Raw genomic sequence first — 22,564 nt, 5'->3', positions numbered from 1 at the left:
TCACTAGCTCAGGTGCCCTCAGCTAGTGGGTTACTTAATGGCTCTGAGGCTCAGATGCCCTCAGGTGGGTTACTTAACGGCTCTGAGGCTCAGTCTCCTCATCTGGAACGTGGCAATGAGAACAGAACCCACCCCGTGAGGCTGTGGAGAGGATGACGGTGGCCGCTGGACATAAAGCCCTCTGCTGACTTCCTTCCTGGATGCTCACTGTTTGGTGAACACGCTCTCCCTGACCATCTCTGCATGCTGGCATCCTACCCATTCCAAAAAGGCCAGCCCAAAAGTCACTCCCTTCATCCACGTCCTTCCTCCTCTAACATCCCCAGGTTGGACATTCTCTCTGCTTCCACTGGACCGCCGGCACTTTGCATGCCTCACCCACAGCGCTGATCACAGGGAAGCTGATATAAGAGCAATGAGCATGTTAGCCCATGCAGGCTTCAGAGTTCACACAGTGCTTCCACGTGTACTTAATAACCTCACAAGGTTATGTGGTTGATAGTATAACACTGATTTCACAGAAAAACTGAGGCCCAGAGAATGAGAGGAACCGACCTAAGATTATACGGCTGTAAATGGTAGAGATGGGATTTCAACATTCCTCAAGACTCCACAGCCACTGCTCTGTCAGCAATATTTGTATCATCCCCACTGCACTAGAGCCCTTGGGAGGAGAAAACTTGCTCTTTTTTTTTTATTCTTCATGACCCATAAGACAATGGTGGTTTTTGAACAAATGAATGAATGACTAGAGGACAAAGAGATGAGGGTTCAGATCAGAATTTAAGAATCTTCTTCAGGGACTTCCCTGGTGGTCTAGTAGTTAAGAATCTGCCTTCCAATGCAGGGGTTGTGGGTTCAATCCCTGGTCAGGGAACTAAGATCACATGAGCTGTGGAGCAACTAAGCCCATGTGCCAAAACAAGAGAAAGCCCATGTGCTGAAATGAAAGTGAAGCCCAAAATAAGTAAATTAAATAAATAAAATTTTAAAAATAGACTCTTCTTCAATTTAACTCCTATCTGCACTTTTAAAATGAAACTGTTCACGTCTCTTACTTTCCAGATCCTTAGCATCTCTCCTCTTCCAACGGGATCCTATGGTACTCCCCACAAGAGCTTTTCCCTTATATCTTTTTGATTTTTTGGTAAAAAGTCTTTTATTTTTAATTTGACAACTCTTTAGGGTTTTTTAAAATTAATTTACTTATAATTGGAGGATAATTGCTTTATAGGGTTTTTAAGTTACTAACCACATACATATTTTACTTTCTAAAAGCCATAAACTCTAATGATGTTTTCAAACATAATAAGTGAGAAATGGATTCCATATTAACTTAATTTTTTTTTATATTAACTTAATTTTTTAAGGCTCTAATTATATGAATGACAATGTGTGAATTTGTACAGGTGTAGAGAGAGTTCTGGAATGACACATTGAAAGATTTTTAAGTATTTTTTTTTAAAAAACAAGTTTACCGTGAAGAGTCTCTTGATGAAAGTGAAAGAGGAGAGTGAAAAAGATGGCTTAGAACTCAACATTCAGAAAACTAAGATCATGGCATCCAGTCCCATCACTTCATGGCAAATAGATGAGAAACAGTAGAAATAGTGACAGACTTTATTTTGGGTGGCTCCAAAATCACTGCAGATGGTGACTGCAGCCATGAAATTAAAAGACACTTACTCCTTGGAAGGAAAGTTATGACCAACCTAGACAGCTTATTAAAAAGCAGAGACATTACTTTGCCAACAAAGGTCCATCTAGTCAAGGCTATGGTTTTTCCAGTAGTCATGTGTGGATGTGAGAGTTGGACTATAAAGAAAGCTGAGCAAAGAAGAATTGATGCTTTTGAACTGTGGAGTTGGAGAAGACTCTTGAGAGTCCCTTGGACTGCAAGGAGAACCAACCAGTCTGTCCTAAAGGAGATCAATCCTGAGTTTTCATTGGCAGGACTGATGTTGAAGATGAAACTCCAATATTTTGGCCACCTGATGTGAAGAACTGATTCATTTGAAAAGACCCTGATGCCGGGAAAGATTGAGGGCAGGAGGAGAAGGGGATGTCACAGTGTGAGATGGTTGGATGGCCACCGACTCGATGGACATGAGTTTGAGTGGACTCCAGGAGTTGGTGATGGACAGGGAGGCCTGGTGTCCATGGGGTCGCAGAGAGTTAGACACGACTGAGCAACTGAACTGAACTGAACTGAACTGACTGTGATAGAACGTTCTAGACTCATTTATAAATTTTAAGCAGGTGAGGAAATCATTATTAATATGCTCTTTTGAGAAGACTGATGGAAACTCTAAATTGCTGATGCGGTGCTTCAGCAGAGAGATTAGTGGGAAAAAAATCTAATTGACGTTTCTTTTTTTCCCAGCTCTCATTGGATCCCTACCTCCTTGAGAAACAAAGGTCCAGTGCCTTTCTTCTCATTTCCTGCTCACCCCTCAGTCTCCAGGCCAGACCCCCTCCTATGATCCTCACAGCTCCTTACCGGGCAATGTCAGCATCAAAGGAAGAGACAGGTGGGTTGAGACGCTGATATCGGCGGATGAAGGAGTCCTTGTTGATCTCCCAGATCTCGCGGTACATGTCCCAGGTCTTGAGGTAGTTCTGCAGCAGGCTTGCATTGTTGGTCATGCCGCTGCTGATCTGGGCCTGGATCTTCTTGATGTCCTCATCCCGCTCTTCAAGACCCAGTAAGATACTTCTCACTAACCTCCACCCCGACCCAAGCCCCAGCTCAGCCCCTGGCTACTGCCCCAGAGTCTACCCTCCAACATCACCTCCCCAAAGAAACACACTCAAATGTGAGTAGTATAAAACGAAGGAGGAAGCAGAACATAAAAGAATGACTCTGTTCTGGGGGATTCAGATGTCTCACCTGTTGGTATCCAGGCCTCTTACATCCCAGCCTTGTTACCCAAACAGTTCCTTCCGGGTCTCCTCACACCAAACTCCAAACCCCTTGAGCATCAGTCATCTAATTTTGACCCCTGTCTGTGTCCTGTTTCCCTTCCCCAGTCCAGCCCCTTGACCTGGGTTTTCCACCATCCATGGAGACGACTGGCCACGTATGTCCGGAAACAGCCCTGGTCTCTCCTCCTAGCTCCACATGGTCCTAGGCCTTTTTTTTTTTCAATTAATTTTTTTTTTTTTTTGTCACACCACGTGGCATGTGGGTTCCTAGTTCCGCAACTAGGGATCAAACCCACGCTTCCTGCACTGGAAGTGCATGTGGAGTCTTAACCACTGGACTGCCAAGGAATGCCCTCATCTGGTCCTAGGCTTTTGATACCCCTGCACTGGATGCCTACTCACCCACGATGGTGTGGATGGGCTCACGCTGAAACTTGCGCTTGATGAGAATTTCAGGGAGGTGGCGGAAGACAGAGATGGTGGAGAAGAGGTGGTTGCCAATGTCATTGACCACACTTGCCAAGGTCTGCAGAGTTGGTGAGAACTCCACCTGTGGGAGCATCACAGAGAGGGCTCAGCAGAGGCCCTGGAGGAGGTGAGTTCAGGACTAGGCAGGCTGGACACCTCAGAACCAGGCCTGGAAGGCTGTAGGACAAAACCAATGCCTAGGGCCAAGTCTAAGGATTAACAGAAACTGACAAAGTGTGATGGTTTCAGGATGTTCGGGGCAAAGTGGTTCCGACCCACCTGGGCCACACCTCCCTGAAGATCATTCTTCAAAATGACAAGCACTCGGAAGAGTGGGTTGGGGGTGGTCTTGCCATCCCCATTGATGGCCTTGGACAGTTCCAACAGAGACCACTTCACGTTCAGCCTCAAGGCATCCTCCATCATGTGGTCCAACCGAATCGTGTACAGCATCCACTGCTGCTGAATCTGTGGGAAGAGTGGGAAAGAGAATCCCTCAGGGAAAACAGAGCAGGTCCTGGGAAATGAGAACCAGCCAACAGGGAGGGAAACGAGTTGTTTTAATAGAAAGGCAGACGCCAAGTCCTGAAGGAAGAGGCTGAAAAGCTGAAGGTTGGGTTAATCCAAGGCTAGAGTGGGATGTCTGAGAGGCACACACAGCATTGGGGTGGGGAGGGAGGGGGATGACCAAGAGAAGGTTCTGATGGGGCTGGGGGGGCTGGGGATCTGCTCACCCACAAAGCCCTGGCCACAGGATCCTTACCTCGGGGCCGTCATTCTTGAAGACTTCATAGGAGTTGGTCATGATGGCCACCACATCCTGATGCAAGCTCATCAATTTCTGTTGAATGGCTGCCCTATGCTCTCTTTGGTCCTCCTCAAATTCCAGGTCCCTGTACACCCGTTTGCCGCTGATGCGCACCAGCAGTGTCTCTGATATCTCTTGGGCTCGCCAGCCAATGGTCAGAGTGGACGCCTTGAACTCATTCACGATCGTTTGTACCTGGAGTCAGATCCCACCCATGGGGGAGTTTGGGAACAGATCCTCTAGGCCTAATTCCATTCTCCCATCTATTCTCTAGCTAGAATTACTGACAAAAAAAAAAAAAAAGTCCTTCACTAAACACACTTCATTTCTTTCACACAATTCCCCTGGTCTTTCCGCCACTACCCGAGACTTGGGTATTAAGTACCCACATGTCAGCTTCTCAGTCAGCCTTGCAGACCTTTAGGGTCGAATGACCATGACCTACCTTGCTGGCATGTATGCGGCACTCTGTGATGAAAAAAGCACTGGCCCCCTTCAAGGCCCAGTGCAGCTTCTTGAGCCCAGGGTGGATCTTCTTATCCAGGAACCGGATGCGTTCTTTGAACAGGGCCTGCTCGTCTGGTGACAGCATGGCAATGATCCTGCGAGTAAGAGAAGGTCAGTACCTAATGGGGACGAGCTCAGACAGACCTCACCTCCACACCAGGACACTTGGTGGAGAAATATGAAAGTTCATGATTCTAGGCAAGGACTTTCCAATACAACTTTCTGTGATGATGGAAATGTTCTGCCATTTGCGCTGCCCAGTATGGTAGCCACTAGCCTCGTGTGGCTGTGGGGCACTTGAAATGTGGCCTGTGCAAATGAGTAACTGAATTTTAAACTTTTATTTAATTTTGATTAACTTAAATAGAAAAAACCACATGCATCTAGTGGCTACTGTACTGGACAACACAGTTCTAGACACCCAAACAAGACTGTTGGTCCCACCTCTTTGGACTTGAAATGGCCTGAGAAAGGTACCCAATTTTGAGCAAAGCCTCACTTCAGAGATGAGTGCCAATGGCATTAAGAGGAGGGCCAGCGTGACCTTGCTTGGTTCAACCAACCTTATGTTGTTATGGGCCCATAAACCTAATGCCATCAACTTCCTTCCCAGAGAAGCGACTCAGGCCAACAATATACATGGTCCAAGTGCCTGATGGGGTGGGAGGGGACCTGTTGTTTTGGTCTGTACTCTAAAGATAGAAGACAACACTGCAAGGGACAGGAATCATCGCAGGGCCACATGAGAGAGAACAGGAAACCTTTTTTTTTTTTCTTTAGATGGACAAAATATGAAGGATGTGTACTGTAGGAAATGGACAATATCATGGGGCAGATAAACAACAAAGAGAAGGCAGGAAGTGGCATGCAGGAGGGCTTCAGTGAGGAGTGGGCCCCACCTGTTGTAGTCCCGAGCGACAAGCAGCAGGTTTTCTTGAAGAACGCGCAGGTCCTCAGCACGTTCAGCCACATTCACCACGTAATGGGGTGTCTCGAACAGCAACCGCTCCCAGTAGTCGATCTCCACAAAGAGGATCAACAGGGTCCTTGGGGAGAAAGACAGGCAGAGCCTCTGAGGGGACTGTGCAAGGGTGCAAGCCAGAACCAACACCAGTTCAAGAGGTATGGGGTTGGGGTGCACGGAGACATTTAAAAGTAAGAAGTGAAGCAGCGGGGCTTCCCTGGTGGTCCAGTGGCTAAGACTCTGCACTTCCCATGCAGGGGGCCTGGGTTCAATCCCTAGTCAGGGAACTGGATTCCACATGCTGCAACTAAGACCCAGCGCAGCCAAATAAATAGATAAAACAAAATAAATGAAGCAGAACCTCCGGGTAAAGAAGGTAACTGGACCCGCTGACTTTTGCTCCTCTTCCCAAACCACTAAAACAACAGTAAAGAATGTTTCATTTGTTTAAGGCATAAGTCCACAAATACAACGAGATAATAACTGAAAACATTTGAAAAGTGGAAGAGCAGATGGATAAGGAGCAGAAGAAAAGTCCTCAGCTGACGGTGGAGATGGCCAAGAACCCCCTCCAAAGGCTCGGGGGCCCGGTATCTCCAAGGATCTCAGAAAAGGGGTGATGGTGGGACTAAAACAAGCAGAACAGCTGAAAGTTTAGGAAGCAGCCCTACTCATGTCCCCTCTCCTACTTTGCAGAGTTAAGCAAGTTGCCCCTCCTCGCCCCGGCGTAAGACCGAAGGTTTCTTGTCTGGGGAAGCAATGCAGAGACAAACAGAGGGTCCCTGGACTGGGGACCCCAGGCCCAGTTGCAGGAGAGAGTAACGCACTGAAAGCAGGGGCGGTGAGTCACCACGTACACATGAATGTTAAGACCCCCACTTCCCCCTTCCCACCCAGACACCAGCACTCTGGCACCGGGACCTATATCCTCCGGAACAGAGTTTGAGAGATGGTTTTCTGTGACCTCAGACCAGCCTAAACGGAAACCTGCCGAGGGTGATGACCTTTGGAGTCGCCAGGAAACAGCCCATTCAGACAGGCCCGCAGTTGAAAAGCCCCCCTTCCTGCTCAGCAGAGCTGCCAATCAGCTTTCCAGCCCCCGTCCCTGAAATACAATCAGACAACCAAAGGTCGCAGAACACTGGTCTCTGCCTCTCCTTGCACAAAAGGTGGGAGTCAGTTCAGTTCAGTCACTCAGTCGTGTCCGGCTCTTTGCGACCCCATGGACCGCAGCACGCCAGGTCTCCCTGTCCATCACCAACTCCTGGAGTTTACTCAAACTCATGCCCATTGAGTCGGTGATGCCATCCAACCATCTCATCCTCTGTCGTCCCCTTCTCCTCCTGCTCTCAATCTTTCCCAGCATCAAGGTCTTTTCCAATGAGTCAGCTCTTCACATCAGGTGGCAGAAGTATTGGAGTTTCAGCTTCAACATAGTCCTGCCAATGAAAACTCAGGACTGATCTCCTTTAGGACGGACTGGTTGGTTCTCCTTGCAGTCCAAGGGACTCTCAAGAGTCTTCTCTAACACCACAGTTCAAAAGCATCAATTCTTCTGTGCTCAGCTTTCTTTATAGTCCAACTCTCACATCCATACATGACTGCTGGAAAAACCATAGCCTTGACTAGATGGACCTTTGCTGGCAAAGTAATGTCTCTGCTTTTTAATAAGCTGTCTAGGTTGGTCATAACTTTCCTTCCAAGGAGTAAGCGTCTTTTAATTTCATGGCTACAGTCACCATTTTGGGGGCTCACCATTTTGGAGCTCCCCAAAATAAAGTCTGTCACTGTTTCCATTGTTTCCCCATCTATTTGCCATGAAGTGATGGGACCAGATGCCATGATCTTAGTTTTCTGAATGTTGAGTTTAAACCCAACTTTTTCACTCTTCTCTTTCACTTTCATCAAGAGGCTCTTTAGTTCTTCTTCACTTTCTGCCATAACGGTGGTGTCATCTGCATATTTGAAGTTATTGGTATTTCTCCCAGCAATTTTCATTCCAGCTTGTGCTTCATCCAACCCGGTGCTTCTCATGATGTACTCTGCATATAAGCTAAATAAGCAGGGTGAAAATATACAGCCTTGATGTACTCCTTTCCCTATCTGGAACAAGTCTGTTGTTCCATGTACAGTTCTAACTGTTGCCTCCTGACCTGCATACAGGTTTCTCAAGAGGCAGGTCAGGTGGTATTCCCAACTCTATAAGAATTTTCCGCAGTTTGTTGTGATCCACACAGTCAAAGGCTTTAGCTTAGTCAATAAAGCAGAAATAGATATTTTTCTGGAACTCTCTTGCTTTTTTGATGATCCAGTGGATGTTGGCAATTTGATCTCTGGTTCCTCTGCCTTTTCTAAATCCAGCTTGAATATCTGGAAGTTCACAGTTCACGTACTATTGAAGCCTGGCTTGGAGAATTTTGAGCATTACTTTGCTACCATTACTTTGCTAGTGAGATGAGTGCAGTGGTGCGGTAGTTTGAGCATTCTTTGGCATCGCCTTTCTTTGGGATTGGAATGAAAACTGACCTTTTCCAGTCCTGTGGCCACTGCTGAGTTTTCCAAATTTGCTGGCATACTGAGTGCAGCACTTTCACAGCGTCATCTTTTAGGATTTGAAATAACTCAGCTGGAATTCTATCACCTCCATTAGTTTTGTTCATAGTGATGCTTCCTAAGGCCCACTTGACTTCACATTCCAGGATTCTGGCTCTAGGTGAGTGATCAAACCACCATGGTTATCTGGGTCATGAAGATCCTTCTTGTATAGTTCTTCAGTGTATTCTTGCCACCTCTTCTTAATATCTTCTGCTTCTGTTAGGTCCATACCATTTCTGTCCTTTATTGTGCCCATCTTTGCATGGAATATTCCCTTGGCATTTCTAATTTTCTTGAAGATATCTCTAGTCTTTCCTATTCTATTATTTTTCTCTTTTTCTTTGCACTGATCACTGAGGAAGGCTTTCTTATCTCTCCCTGCTATTCTTTGGAACTCTGAATTCAAATGGGTCTATCTTTCCTTAAACAGAAAAAAGCAACCAGGAGGGAAGGAGAGGGGACAGAGATGCAGAAAGGTGGCCCACCCCAGAAAGAAAAAACAAGCAGAATCACAGTGAGCATCCTCAGAGAGAGATAAGAAACAAAGAGCGTCCGTGAGACAGAAACAAGATGCTATAAAAGGGACACGAAGAGAGCTCTTGGAAGTTAAAAATAAAGCAGAAAAATTTTAAATCAAAAGAAAGATACAAGATAAATTTGACAGAGATCCCTCAGAAAATAGAGAAAGAGACATAAAGATGAAAGGCAAAGAGAATGTTGCATGAAAAAGAGAATAGAAAACTCTCTGTGAACAATTCTTTACATTGATTACATATTGGCAAGGTAATATCTGGGGAATACTGGGTTGAAAATTAAAATTCGTTTAACTTGTTTCTTTCTCCTTTATTAAAAGTAATGCCAAAAATTTTTAAATTGTGTCTGTGGCCCTTGTCCTAAGTGTCCTTTGCCATCTCACACCCAGTGACCTTCTCCTCCCCACTCAGTAGCCGTGCCCTGGAACTCATGTCCCGCCACCTTTAAGGTCAGTCTTCTTTGTCCATCCCAGTACCTGCACTCAAGTCCTCCTAGTCGACCTTTGATCCCACGGGGATGTTCAGGTCACTGACCCCTGGCCTTTCTTCTTGCCTGTTTGTCCCCTTCCACCTCCATTCCCTCCTCCAAGGACCCTGCCTGCTTCCGCTGCTTTCTCACCAGTTCTCAGTCTTTCGCCTCCTTCTTTAGTCTAAGCCACCTGACCAAACCCCATCCCTGGCTCTGTCCACTCTCTTCTCTGTTGAGCCCATGTGAAGGTGGCCAAGCAAAGCTGGAGAAGATCACACGACTACACAGATTAGCAGGCTGCACGTTCAAGGTCTCTGGTCCCAGCTGGCCTCTCAGGCTGTACCCCTGGGGTTCCCCAATCTGCTGTCCCTCCTGTTCTCACAGGGACTGTTTGCAAATCCTCTGCTTTCTCAAACCTGGTCTGCTCCTCTCCCTGTCCACAGAAAGCCCCACCTCTTCCCTCAAAGAAATATGAAAGCCACCTCAAAGAAATATGAAAGCCACCAGGGGAGAACTCCACATGCTCCCTGCTCTAAAACTTATAAATGTAACTGCCCCGTACCTATGGTTTCTTCCATTTACTACAGAAGAGGCCCTCCTTGCATCCAAGGCCAAGTCCTTCCAATCCAGCTTCCTTCTGCATCCTCAGACACCATCTTTTCCAGCTCGCCTACACTCCCACCCTACTCGTTCCTTCCCATCAACATTTAAATAAGCCAAGTTTCTATAATCTTAAAACAAAATCAAAATACACTGCCTCGACTCCACATCCTGGCACCACGCTGCTTGCCCCCTTCACAGCCTGCCTTCTGTGAAAAATCGGCCTCCTGAATCCCCTTCTTTTCCTTTTGTCTCATTCCTCAGTCCCCTGAGAGCTGCCTCCCACCTTCCCCTCTAAGTCTGAATTTTTTTTAAAAGATTTTTTAAATTATTTATTTATTTGGCTGCATCAGGTCTTAGTTGTGGCACACAGGATCTTCAGTTGCCTCATGCAAACTCTTCATTGCAGCATGTGGCATCTAGTTCCCTGCCCAGGGATTGAACCTGGGCCCACTGCATTGGGAGCATGGATGGAGTCTTAGCCACTGGACCATCAGGGAAGTCCCTAAATCTGCTTCCATCTAGCTTGCCCAGGATTCCTCATAGGACTTCTTGTAGCTACACTCTGAGAACCTCCTCGGCCTCACCCTCCCCTGTAAGTCTCCACATCTAGTGGCCTCCTCTCCACCTTCCTCCCTGGCTTCTGAACCTCGGTGCTTCTCTTGTCAGCTCCACCCGGCAGGACAAGCAGCCTTTTCTCTCCAGGGTCCCTTGGAAGTCTCACCCAGCTGACTCTGGAGGCTCAGCAAAGCATCCGCCTCCCCCACGGCTCCCTGGCATGCCAGCCCCTCGAGGTATGCACACCCAGCACACTAGCCCTGGGTGACCTCACGCACTGTGTGGCTTCAGCTCCTTCTCTCAGCCGAGGACACCTGCATCTATGCAGAAATGGCCCCACCCCACTGTCTGGACCAGAACTACATGTCCTCCCTCACCTCGACTTTCCAATATCCAACCAAGAATCAGCTCCTTTGGATTTCATTATCAAAAGCAAAGTTCAGGAATTCCACTTACTTCAAGACAAGCACAGCTCTAATGCAATGATAAACTGCAACTGAGTTTTGGCCTAAAGTTGGGTGAAAGAGCGAGTGGTCCATCTACAAGAGTCACGGTTCCAGGCGTCTGCTGCCAAATGAGATGTGGGCTCAGTGTGATTTCAAGAGAGGCCAGAAAGTGAATTTTTATATAAAGTCTCCTGAATTGTAAGTGTTGACAGATAGTTCAACTGAAAAATAGAAGTAAGAGGGCTTCTGGGCTGCTGGCCACATTCTTTCCTTGACCTAGGTGACAGTAGCAAAAGTGTTTATTTTATACCTATAGGTTAAATTGAACATGTAGGTTTTAAGTAATTTTCTATATGTATGACATGATCTTTCATAATTAAAAAATGTTTTAAAAGGGAAAAACTGGACTTCCCTGGTAGCACAGTGGATAGGAATCTGAGCAGGAGACATGGATTTGATCCCCGGCCTGAGAAGAAAAGTCCATATAACACAACAAAGAGTAGCCCCCGCTTGCTTCAATTAGAGAAAGCAACGAAAGACCTAGTGCAGCCAAAAATAAAATTAATAAGCAAATTTTTAAAAACTAAAAAACTATTTTAAACAAGGGAATTCGTTGTAAAAGGGACTGGGTATAAAATTAACTTATTAAAATCAAAGTTTTCCAATATAAAAACTATGACCAGTTCAATATTATCGTGGAGAAAAAGAGACCAGTGATAATTAAAACAACAAAAATAAAATACCAAAAATTAAGAGATCATCAAAAGATGTTAATATATATTATCACATTTCTTGTTAGTCGGTTAATATGTATGAAAAATATCTTATGAACAAAATAACAGGACTTAAATAAATTGAAAGAAAGAAATGCTATTCTTGGATAGAAAAGACTCAAATCTTAAAGATCTTCATTCTTCTAAAGTTAACCTATAAATTTAACCCAATCTTGTTCCCCCCCAAAATATAGGAATAGGACTATTTTGGGAACTAAACAAAGAGATTCTAATGTACTTATGAGAAATAAATATTTAAAATATCCAAGAAAAAAATCTAAAAAGGAGAGTAATGAGGACAATAATAAAAACAATTTGGTCTCTACATATGAATAAATAGACCTATCAGAACAGGATAGTGAATCCCAAAATAGACACAGACATACTTGGGAATTTGTTATACTATAAAGATAGCAATTCAATAAATGAGATTGGGTCAACTGACTAGCCATCTGGGGATAGATTAAAAAAACACAAAACCAACTCAAGTTGCATCTGCACTTCTCTCCCTAAATCAAAATAAACTGAAAATGGATCCAAGAACCAAATGTAAAGACTAAAATCACAAAATGCCAGAAGAAAATATGTAATATTTTAAACATTTTTACATCTTGAGTATGAGTCATTTGACTTTGTAAATCTATGTGTTTTCTTCTTTTTTTGAAAAAAAAAAAAAGAAATTACATTTTTTAATCACAGAGGATAAAAAGCCCCATAATCTCAAGATTATGCCCCATAATCTCAAGATTATAATGAAGCTTTTTATCTGGAATATCACCAAGATGTTATCTTAAAAGAACACTGAGGTGAAAATTTCAGAATATTTTGTGTCTGTTCTACTAAGCAAGCACTAAAGTAGTAATATAGGACATGACATCACAGTGCAAGTTTTCCATCTTTATTGGAGAGGACTATACCAAGGAAGGAAATTATTATCAAGCGTTCATTTGTGATATGTGCTTTAAGAGACTGTGGACAAAGAAATGCTGTTTTTCACACCTTGACAATCTTCACTGAAGTATGTTATTTTTGAAACTGTGTCAAAATTCTTCAAAGTGAAGAAAGCTCTCTCAAATAGGAATGAACAGCAGATTACCGGACAGTTAATGAAAGCCTCCAACGTAAAAGAGAACAGCCAAAACGAAGGAAAACTGCTTTCCATCTAGAATCCCACATCCAGCCAAGTGACTAACAGATGTCAGGCAGAAAACAGTTGTTGTTAATCATGCAAGAATTCAAAAGGTTTACCTCCCATGTACCATGGAAAGCTACTAAAGAATGTACTCCACCAAAATAAGAGCATAAACCAAGAAAGAGGAAGACAAAGGAAAGGGGGAATCAAACAACAAAAGAGGCTCAGGGAAGTCCCAGAGTGACACCTGGCCTCAAAACCAACCAGTTGGACTGAAGAAAGAGGACAAGGGAATCCCAGGAGAGATAGCACTAAGAAGAACACAAAAGTGATAACATACGTGACAAGTCAGATAGCAAAGGAAAACATTACCCAAAGGAATTTTATTGGTTGGTCTGGAAGAATTAATGATAGTGAATAGTATGCTAGCAAAAACAGTGAGGTCATTGTTAATTCCAAAAAGAGCAAGTGTCATACAAGCAAGGAGAGAATTGGACCAACAGAACATGATTTGGCTCCACAGTAAACAATACTAACAGAGTCATATTAAGAAAAACACTGAATATCAGTTTAACCACAAATTCTATCATAGCTATACCAGGAGAAGTGTAAATACGTACAGGAACACTTCTAGTAACAGAATCATATTCTCTTATGTTCTTCAAGCTGGAGGCCTTGAATTTGACTCTGTCAACATCTTGGTAAGCCCACTTGGATATATATTCTATCCAACAGTGCACTAAATTGTTTCTTCATTTCCTCATCTTGACAAGATTTTTCAAAATAACTTTAAGCCAAATTATCAAATTTTAACTTGTCAGTCAATACGATGAATTTGAAAAACACCTTCTCGATGCTGAGCTGAAAACCCTATGAGGACCTTTTTTCACAATGATGTTCAGGCTTAGCCAGAAATTTGTCAAGAAGTTTCTGGAATGCAAATCTATTTTCCTGATACAAAAAATTTCTTAGGAAAAAAAAAAATAACACAACCAGTCTGGGACATCCCTGGTGGTCCAGTGGTCAAGACACTGCACTTCCAATGCAGGGGGCATGGGTTGGATCCCTGGTTGGGGAACTAAGATCCCACATGCCTCATCATGGCATAGTCAAAAAAATTTAATTTAAAAAAATCAGTCTGGGGAATTATTTTTGTAAAATATTTTCTGTTTCCTTGAACAAGTGCTCAGGCAATGGAGCCAGGGCAGGTAGGCTGACTGGGTTTGGTGCTGACAGCCCAAAATGAACTGACCTGATGGAGAAAGTGCTGTCAGACCAGAGAGAAAAGGAGGAAGAGGAAGTCCCAGTCGCAAAACACCATCAGACGCCAGTGTCCCTTGTCCTGCCCTGGAGAAGTCCTGTTACACCGAGGAGTTGGCTACTTAAACACCGATAACACAGCTCTTTTCAGCCAGGATACAGACGCCATCTGGAATATGTTTGTGTTAAGTGCAATCTGTAAGGCTGGTCTGGCTGTAAAATGTGGTAAAAGCCAATTTGGACTTCAGAGTTCAAATATTTGGGATAGAAGGTGGGACAACAAAACCCTTTGTAAGATAAGATTGGTGCTATTAGGGACTGGAAGTCTCCCAGAATGGAGGGAGAGTCAGGTAATTCTGAGGACAATCAGGGCATTTGAAGAGCATGCTTATTTCAAGACCTTATCTAGATCATGAGCACAAAAAAGTAGACGTGATAAAGTTATCTGCCCCTCGTTGGAGGCGTCCTACAGTTTAGAAAAGCTGAAACTGTCTTGGATGTCTTTACTGGTTTAATGAGCCCAGACTTTTCAAAATCCTTCCCTGTGATCATGGTTTTTTTGTTTTTTCCCCTATACATTATTTACTGGATTGAGGTAGTTTTATCTTAAAGCCACAAAAATGTAAAGCAGCTTATAACAGATCCCTCTAGACAACAACTGCCAAAGGCTCGGGGTACCTCTTCTCTCTGGAAGAAGTGTTTTAGCCATTATTTGGGTCTCTGCTAAACCCAGGCCATAAATATTTGGCCCAAAATTGTCTTGTTAAGCTCTGCTATAAAGATTATGCAAACTGTGTTTGAGATAAATATCCAATGTGTCTCTCGACGAGAGATCATCACAGCAGACAGAAAGCTGTCTCCTAAGCTTATCAGGGCTACGTGGCCAGGTGCCAAGCTCAAATGTCAGGTGGACACACCACAGTGGGGAGAAGGGAACAGGACTCAGGGAGTCCAGGCGAGCGCCCCCAGCACAGAATGCTCAGGACCCTCACGGATACCACAGAGCTTCCAGGTCCAGCAGTGGGCTGACGGGTTAAATTGTGGTGCAGTCAAAGCATGGGGACCTGTCAGCCATGAAAAGCAATTATGCAGTTCTGTACACACAGAATGGAAAATCTCCCACACATGTTGTTAACCTTAAAAAAAAGCAAGTTAAAAAATGCTGTTTATAATGGGATCCTGTTTTATGTGTGCAGTGTGTATTTTTGATTACATGGTAATCACGGTTACCTCTAGGGAGTGGAGCTGTGTGCCGGATTTTCACTTTTTCCTTTATATTCTTTTATACATCAATCTCTCTCTCTCTTTTTTTTCTTTTACAGTGAGCATGCACTACTTCTGTTATTTAAATTCTTTAATTTAAAAAGTTAAAAAAAGAGGGACTTCCTTGGTGGCTTGGTGCCTAAGACTCCTCTCCTCCAATACAGGGGGCCTGGGTTCCACCCCTGGTCAGGGAACTAGATCCCACATGCTACAACTAAAGATCCAGTTTCCACAGCTAAGACCCTAAGACTGGGCACAACCAAATAAATACATTTTTAAGTTAAAAAGATTCTAAAAATTAAAGAAAAATAACCATATGAAACATATGAAGTGGGGGGAACACAGAGTGATAAATATACATATACATACACACACACACACACACACACACACATATATATATATATATATATATATATATACACACAGCAAATCTTTAAGAGTGGTTATCTTTGGGGGAATCTTGTTCTTCCTTCTACTTTTCTGCATTCTGCAAATTTTCTAAAAGGATCAAGAATTTTATAATAGAAAAAAATCAAATAAATCATTTTGAGAACATTTCAGATGTATAGAATAGTGTGAACAGTATGCTACTATTCATATTAAAAAGTACTTAAGAGATTTCCCTGGCAATCCAGTAATTGAAACTTCACGCTCCCAATGCAGGAGGCTTGGGTTCAATCCCTGGTCAGGGAACTAAATCCCACAATTAAAGATCCCTACACGCTGCATACCACAACTAAGATCCAGTGCAACCAAATAAATAAATACTTAAAGTAAATCTTATTGTTGATTTATGAGGCCATTTTATAGGATCCTGCTTGGCCATATCTCAAAAAACCATGAGCCCTATCAAAGCAGATCTCGACATCCTTCCCTGGTCAGAGGCTTATCTCAAACCTCTTACCCTCTAGTCTTCACACCCTGCTTGTCATCTGCTTCCTGATCCATGTGGCTTCTCATCTCTGTCCTTATCACTATTGCCTCCCCCTCACCCCTCTGACCTGACACTCAGCACTGTCTCCCCGTCTTGGTTCTTTTGCTTCAAACATCATGTGTCATCTCCTCCCAGTTAGGTTCCTTTTGGCTACCAGGACAGACACACTCAGTCTCTCTGTCCATCTCCACACAGGCCCTCTCTGGCAAAGCCCCTTCCACATTTTCCCCAACAAATAAGGACATTCCATGAGTTAAAGCCAGTTCTAGAAGCCTGGGAAGCCACCCTTACTATAGGGGCTTGCTGATGACAAGGAGCCCAAACCAATCAAGTAGAAAGTGACTTCCTTCCCATTAGGAAAACATTGTCATCAGAAGGGTCATCATCTCTGTAGACAGCCACCTTACCCAGTTCCTTCTTTATTTCTCTCTTCTGCATCTTATCTGGGAAGGAGGCAGGGCTCCAGGGTAGAACAGTTCACTTACAGAGCATCAGGGGACAAGGACATCATCACTGGATACACCCCCTGTGCCCATCTTGGTTCTTAGCACATGGAAGGCACTCACTATGTATTTTTTAATAACTAATGAATAGACTGGTTAAACTGAAAATCCTGGTGATATGAGAATGTCATGATTCTACAACTGTAGGAGAGGGTGTGACCTGAGAGCCCCACTGACTCTCAGGAAAGCCCCCTCGGTGGCTCATGGTTGGGATGATTTCACTGAGCCACCGTGGCCACCTAGTGGCAGGACACCTACATCACTGGTGTAGTAGGTGACAGCAGACTTTCTATTTTTTAATCAGTTTTTTTTTTTTTAAGACTAAGAAGTGGGAGGAAACATTATGGGGTAAGAGAGAATCAGAGGAATGGAGAGGAGGAACCAGGAGACGGGAGTTAAAACTCTCAGGAGGGTTGGGGAAGGGAAAGGCGCCATAGAAAGGACGAGCAGAGCAGGAGAGGGGCGGGGAGGGTCTCCTACTTGTCAAAGTTCACGTCCAGCATGCCTGCCTTCTCCTGACTGATTCGTAGCAGTGGCGTGTCCAGCCGCCGAATGCAGTCCTTGTCCAGCGTGGCTGTCCAGTCTTGGAAGGTTTTTCGCACCAATTCATCAATGGCTTGAACCATCTGCTGGTAGGTGTGCACACTCTCCTCGCCGGTCCCGATGTGGGGCAGGAAATGAGCATTGGAAAGACACTGCGGAGGAGAACCAGGGACGCTGGGATCCACCTGCCACGTTCCTCCGTGTTATCATCGCCCTGAGAGCCCTAGTCCCCTCCCCAACACACACACCCCGATTATATGTGTAAGACAGGGCATGGAGATCGACTTTGACTACTCGGGGGGAAGGGGGAGCCAGAAGGAAAGGTGAGAGGAAGAGACCAGGCACCGTGAGAGAGGTAGTCAAAATGAAGACAGGGAAGGGGAAGGTGTGAGGAATCTGCAGAGTAGCACTGCCATATACGGGCTTCCCAGGTGGCTCAGGGGTAAAGAATTCACCTGCCAATGCAGGAGACCAGGAGACATGGATTCGATTCCTGGATGGGGAAGATCCCCTGGAGAAGGAAATGGCAACCCACTCAAGTATTCGTGCCTGAAAAATCCCATGGACAGAGGAGCCTTGGGACTACAGTCCACAGGGTCGCAAAGAGTCAGACACAACTAAGCGACTAAGCACACATGCACACATTGTTATACACACACTACCGTGTGTAAAATAGCTAGCTAGTGGGAATCTGCTGTGTTACACAGGGAGCTCAGCTCACTGTGCCATGATGACCTAGAGGGGTAGAATGGGGGCCGGGTGTGGAAGGGAGGTCCACATGGGAGGGGATATATGGATACACAGAGCTGATTTACTTTGCTGTACAGTAGAAGCTAACACAACACTGTGAAACAATCATACTCTGATAATAAAATAAAATAAGAAAGAGAAGCACAGACATTCAGCTTGAGGAAAAAAGTTGGGAAAAGAAAGTCAATTACAAGAGGTGAAGGATTAAAGAGACACAAGGTCAAAAACAAGCATGAGCCCTTCCTCAAGACAGGCCAGTTCCTCTGACACGCCCCTTGCACCTACTTAGTCTCAGGTCAGGAAACCTCTCCAGGGAGATGCTCTGGACTGGCCCCCAGGGCTCCCACCCACCAGCCTGGGGCTCAGCCTGCAAACTCCGTCATGGCACTGAGAACAAGTTCCGGGAAAGGCCAGGCTTACGTTCATGACTCTGTCGATGCGACGCCGTAGGATGCGCACCCAGTGGGCCTGCCCTGAGTACTGGGCCATGTAGGGCTCCAGGTAGGGCCACTTCTTGTTCAGCTCACGGTTTACGAGTGCCAGCTCACTATTGAACAGCATGTAGAGGTCCACAGCTTTCTTGTCATATGTTCGCTTGATGGCCTGACAAAGAAGAGGAAGTAAATGACATGACCAGGGATATGGGGTCCCTGCAGCTCCCCATCCTGGAAGAAAGCTAAACCCCTGCCATGGGAGTCCTGCCCCCAAGCCCTCCAGGCACCAAGAGGAGGGGGCGGGCAGGGACAGAGGAAGAAAAGACGCGCTGGCATTTTAGGACATGGGCGAGAGCACAAATGGAGGTTGGACAGCATCTAGAAGGACCAGGAGGACGTGAAGGAAAGCTCAAGCGAACCAGGGGTGGAGGAAGGAAGCTGGTGGGCAGTCCCACCTCTCGGGCCGAGAGCCGGTGGAAGGTATCCAGCAGTAGCACCCCGTGCTCCACATCACGGACTAACTCGAAGGCCGAGGTGATCAAGTTCTGAGTCATCACCTCCAGGTCCTTGACTCCAGCCCGGAACCTGCACCGTTAGAGGCATGTCGAAGGGTGGGCGACATGGCCTGGCCCCAAGAAAATGTCCCCTGAGTTTGACTCTGATGTTTTATGTACAGAGGGCATCCTCAGTGTCAGCACTGAGCGCTTCACACACAGGAATCCATTTAGTCCTCAAAACAACTCAGTGGGGTAGGCTGTATTGCTAACCAGATTTTATAGAGGAGGAAACTGAGGCCCAGGCTGGTAGAGCAATCCGCCCAGAGTCATGTTAACTAGTCTGTGGCAGAACCGGGATCCAAGGCCAGAAAGGCTGGCTGTGGCACCCTGCGTCTGAGCAGCCACCATGCGCTTCCCCTGCTAGCCCCCCATTTCTGACCTGCTTCCCCCACACTTCGCTCTGGTCTCCCCTGCCCCACTTCCCTGTCTATGGAGGGGGTGGTCTGTGACGCTCTCACCTATTGTAGTCTTCATGCCAAGAAGTGTTCTTGACGTCCAGGATGCCCCCGCGGACGGCTCGCAGCACATGCAGGTTTTTGTGGAAGATGTCCTCAATCTCCAGCAAGTTCCGTGTTATCTGGGGCCCCTGGGCACCAAAGAAGCAGGGGAGGGGCCCTTGCTTTCCATCTTCCCAGCGGGCAAAATGGTACTGACAGTCACATACCTGCAAAGAGGTCAGCATGAGGCTTCCTGCCCTCCTGTCTGAGTCTTCCTGTCCCAAGTTCTTTGGTTTAGCTTGTGTTGTGGTTGTTCAGTTGCTAAGTCATATCCCACTCTTTACGACTCCATGGACTGCAGCATGCCAGGCTTCCCTGTCCCTCACTACTGGTTTAGCTTAAAATGACTAAAAAAGTAAGGAGGACGCACCATATGCAAGGGGCTTCTGGGGTGAATTTTAGCTGCACAATGAAATATGAAAAAATTTGGCCTTGGAGTACAAAATGAAGCAGGGCAAAGGCTAATAAGAGTTTTGCCAACAGAACACACTGGTCATAGCAAACACTCTCTTCCAACAACACAAGAGATGACTCTACACATGGACATCACCAGATGGTCAATACCGAAATCAGATTGATTGTATTCTTTGCAGCTGAAGTTGGAGAAGCTCTATACTGTCAGCAAAAACAAGACTGGGAGCTAACTGTGGCTCAGATCATGAACCCCTTATTGCCAAATTCAGACTTAAATTGAAGAAAGCTGGAAAAACCACTAGACCATTCAGGTATGACCTAAATTAAATCCCTTGTTATTATACAGTGGAAGCGACAAATAGATTCAAGGGATTAGATCTGATAGACAGAGTGCCTGATGAACTACGGACCGAGGTCCGTGACATCATACAGGAGGCAGTGATCAAGACATCCCCAAGAAAAAGAAATGCAAAAAGGCAAAATGTTTGTCTGAGGAGGACTTACAAATAGTTGAGAAAAGAAGAGAAGCTAAAGACAAAGGAGAATAGGAAAAATATACCCCTGTGAATGCAGAGTTCCACAGAATAGCAAGGAGAGATAAGAAAGCCTTTCTCAGTGATCAATGCAAAGAAATGGAGGAAAACAATAGAATGGGGGAGACTAGAGATCTCTTCAAGAAAAATTAGAGATACCAAGGGAACATTTCATGCAAAGATGGGCACAATAAAGGACAGAAATGGTATGGACCTAACAGAAGCAGAAGATATTAAGAAGAGGTGGCAAGAATACACAGAAGAACTATACAAGAAGGATCTTCATGACCCAGATAACCATGATGGTTTGATCACTCACCTAGAGCCAGAATCCTGGAATGTGAAGTCAAGTGGGCCTTAGGAAGCATCACTACAAACAAAACTAGTAGAGATGATGGAATTCCAGCTGAGTTATTTCAAATCCTAAAAGATGACGCTGTGAAAGTGCTGCACTCAGTATGCCAGCAAATTTGGAAAACTCAGCAGTGGCCACAGGACTGGAAAAGGTCAGTTTTCATTCCAATCCCAAAGAAAGGCGATGCCAAAGAATGCTCAAACTACCGCACCACTGCACTCATCTCACTAGCAAAGTAATGGTAGCAAAGTAATGCTCAAAATTCTCCAAGTCAGGCTCCAAAAGTACATGAACTGAGAACTTCCAGATGCTCAAGCTGGATTTAGAAAAGACAGAGGAACCAGAGATCAAATTGCCAACATCCATTGGATCATCAAAAAAGCAAGAGAGTTCCAGAAAAACATCTACTTCTGCTTTATTAACTATGCCAAAACAACAAACTGTGGAAAATTCTTAAAGAGATGGGAATACCAGATCACCTTACCTGCCTCCTGAGAAATCCGTATGCAGGTCAAGAAGCAACAGTTAGAACTGTACATGGAACAATAGACTGGTTCCAAATAGGGAAAGGAATATGTCAAGGCTGTATATTGTCACCCTGCTTATTTAACTTACATGTAGAGTACATCACATGAAATGCTGGGCTGGATGAGCACAAGCTGGAAACAAGATTGCCAGGAGAAAGATCAATAACCTCAGATACACAGATGACACCACCCTTATGGCAGAAAGCGAAGAACTAAAGAGCCTCTTGATGAAAGTGAAAGAGGAGAGTGAAAAAGCTGGCCTAAAACTCAATGTTCAAAAAATGAAGATCATAGCATCCGGTCCCATCACTTCATGGCAAATAGATGGGGAAACAATGGAAACAGTGACAGACTTTATTTTCTTAGGCTCCAAAATCATTGCAGATGGTGAATGCAGCCATGAAATTAAAAGACATTTGCTCCTTGGAATAAAAGCTATGACAAACCTAGACAGCATATTAAAAAGCAGAGACATTACTTTGCTAACAAAAGTCTATCTAGTCAAAGCTGTGGTTTTTCCAGTAGTTGTGTACGGATGTGAGAGTTGGACCATAAAGAAAGCTGAGCACCAAAGAATTGAAGCTTTTGAACTGTGGTGTTGGAGAAGACTCTTGAGAGTCCTTTGGACTGCAGGGAGAACCAACCAGTCCATCCTAAAGGAAATCAGTCCTGAATATTCATTGGAAGGACTGATGCTGAAGCTGAAACTCCGATACTTTGGCCACCTGATGCAAAGAGCTGACTCACTGGAAAAGACCCTGATGCTGGGGAAGATTAAAGGCAGGAGGAGAGGGGACGACAGAGGACAAGATGGTTGGATGGCATCACTGACTCGATGGATGTGAGTTTGAGCAAGCTCCAGGAGTTGGTGATGGACACGGAAGCCTGGCATGCTGCAGTCCATGGGGTTGCAAAGAGGCAGACACGACTGAGTGAATGAATTGAACTGAACTGAAGTGAGGCAGTGATAACAGGCAAGAGTCTCTGAGCACAGGATGGTGGCCAGATGCACAGCCACATGAGAAGAATCAAAGAGGCAAGTTTTGTGTGTAGCCTCACCCCCAGCCCCAGCTCCCCCAGCTCCTGGGCCAGGATTCTGGAGCATCTGCTGTGGGCTCTCAGTCTCCCTGACAGTCTTCCTACCTCGATGAGGTCCTTGCAGCGTTGTACAAAGGCATCAACCTGGGCAAATATGCTGGTCTGGTCTAGGATC

At 45.1% G+C, this 22,564-nt stretch overlaps 1 protein-coding gene and 1 non-coding gene across 2 annotated transcripts in view; one reads left to right on the top strand and one right to left on the bottom strand.

Annotated features, from left to right (window-relative positions):
• The window catches only part of DNAH2 (dynein axonemal heavy chain 2), a 104,526-nt gene that overhangs the window by 58,786 nt on the left and 23,176 nt on the right, over window positions 1–22,564 (bottom strand). The window contains exons 9-18 of the mRNA XM_061143387.1: window positions 19,484–19,689; window positions 18,924–19,053; window positions 18,455–18,637; window positions 17,222–17,436; window positions 5,608–5,754; window positions 4,647–4,803; window positions 4,157–4,396; window positions 3,673–3,861; window positions 3,328–3,475; window positions 2,501–2,693 (exon numbers count right to left, since the gene is read on the bottom strand). Coding sequence (XP_060999370.1) covers window positions 2,501–2,693; window positions 3,328–3,475; window positions 3,673–3,861; window positions 4,157–4,396; window positions 4,647–4,803; window positions 5,608–5,754; window positions 17,222–17,436; window positions 18,455–18,637; window positions 18,924–19,053; window positions 19,484–19,689 — 1,808 coding nt within the window. The remainder of the gene's footprint in view (window positions 1–2,500; window positions 2,694–3,327; window positions 3,476–3,672; window positions 3,862–4,156; window positions 4,397–4,646; window positions 4,804–5,607; window positions 5,755–17,221; window positions 17,437–18,454; window positions 18,638–18,923; window positions 19,054–19,483; window positions 19,690–22,564) is intronic.
• Window positions 5,887–5,959, top strand: TRNAG-UCC (transfer RNA glycine (anticodon UCC)). Its single transcript has one exon. It is a non-coding gene; the product is annotated as a tRNA-Gly (tRNA).

This window comes from Dama dama, chromosome 5 (assembly GCF_033118175.1).
Source record: "Dama dama isolate Ldn47 chromosome 5, ASM3311817v1, whole genome shotgun sequence".
In the NCBI taxonomy this organism is placed as follows: Eukaryota; Metazoa; Chordata; class Mammalia; order Artiodactyla; family Cervidae; genus Dama; species Dama dama.
Note: the sequence above shows the minus strand (reverse complement) of the source record. Positions and strands in the feature narration are given on the sequence as shown.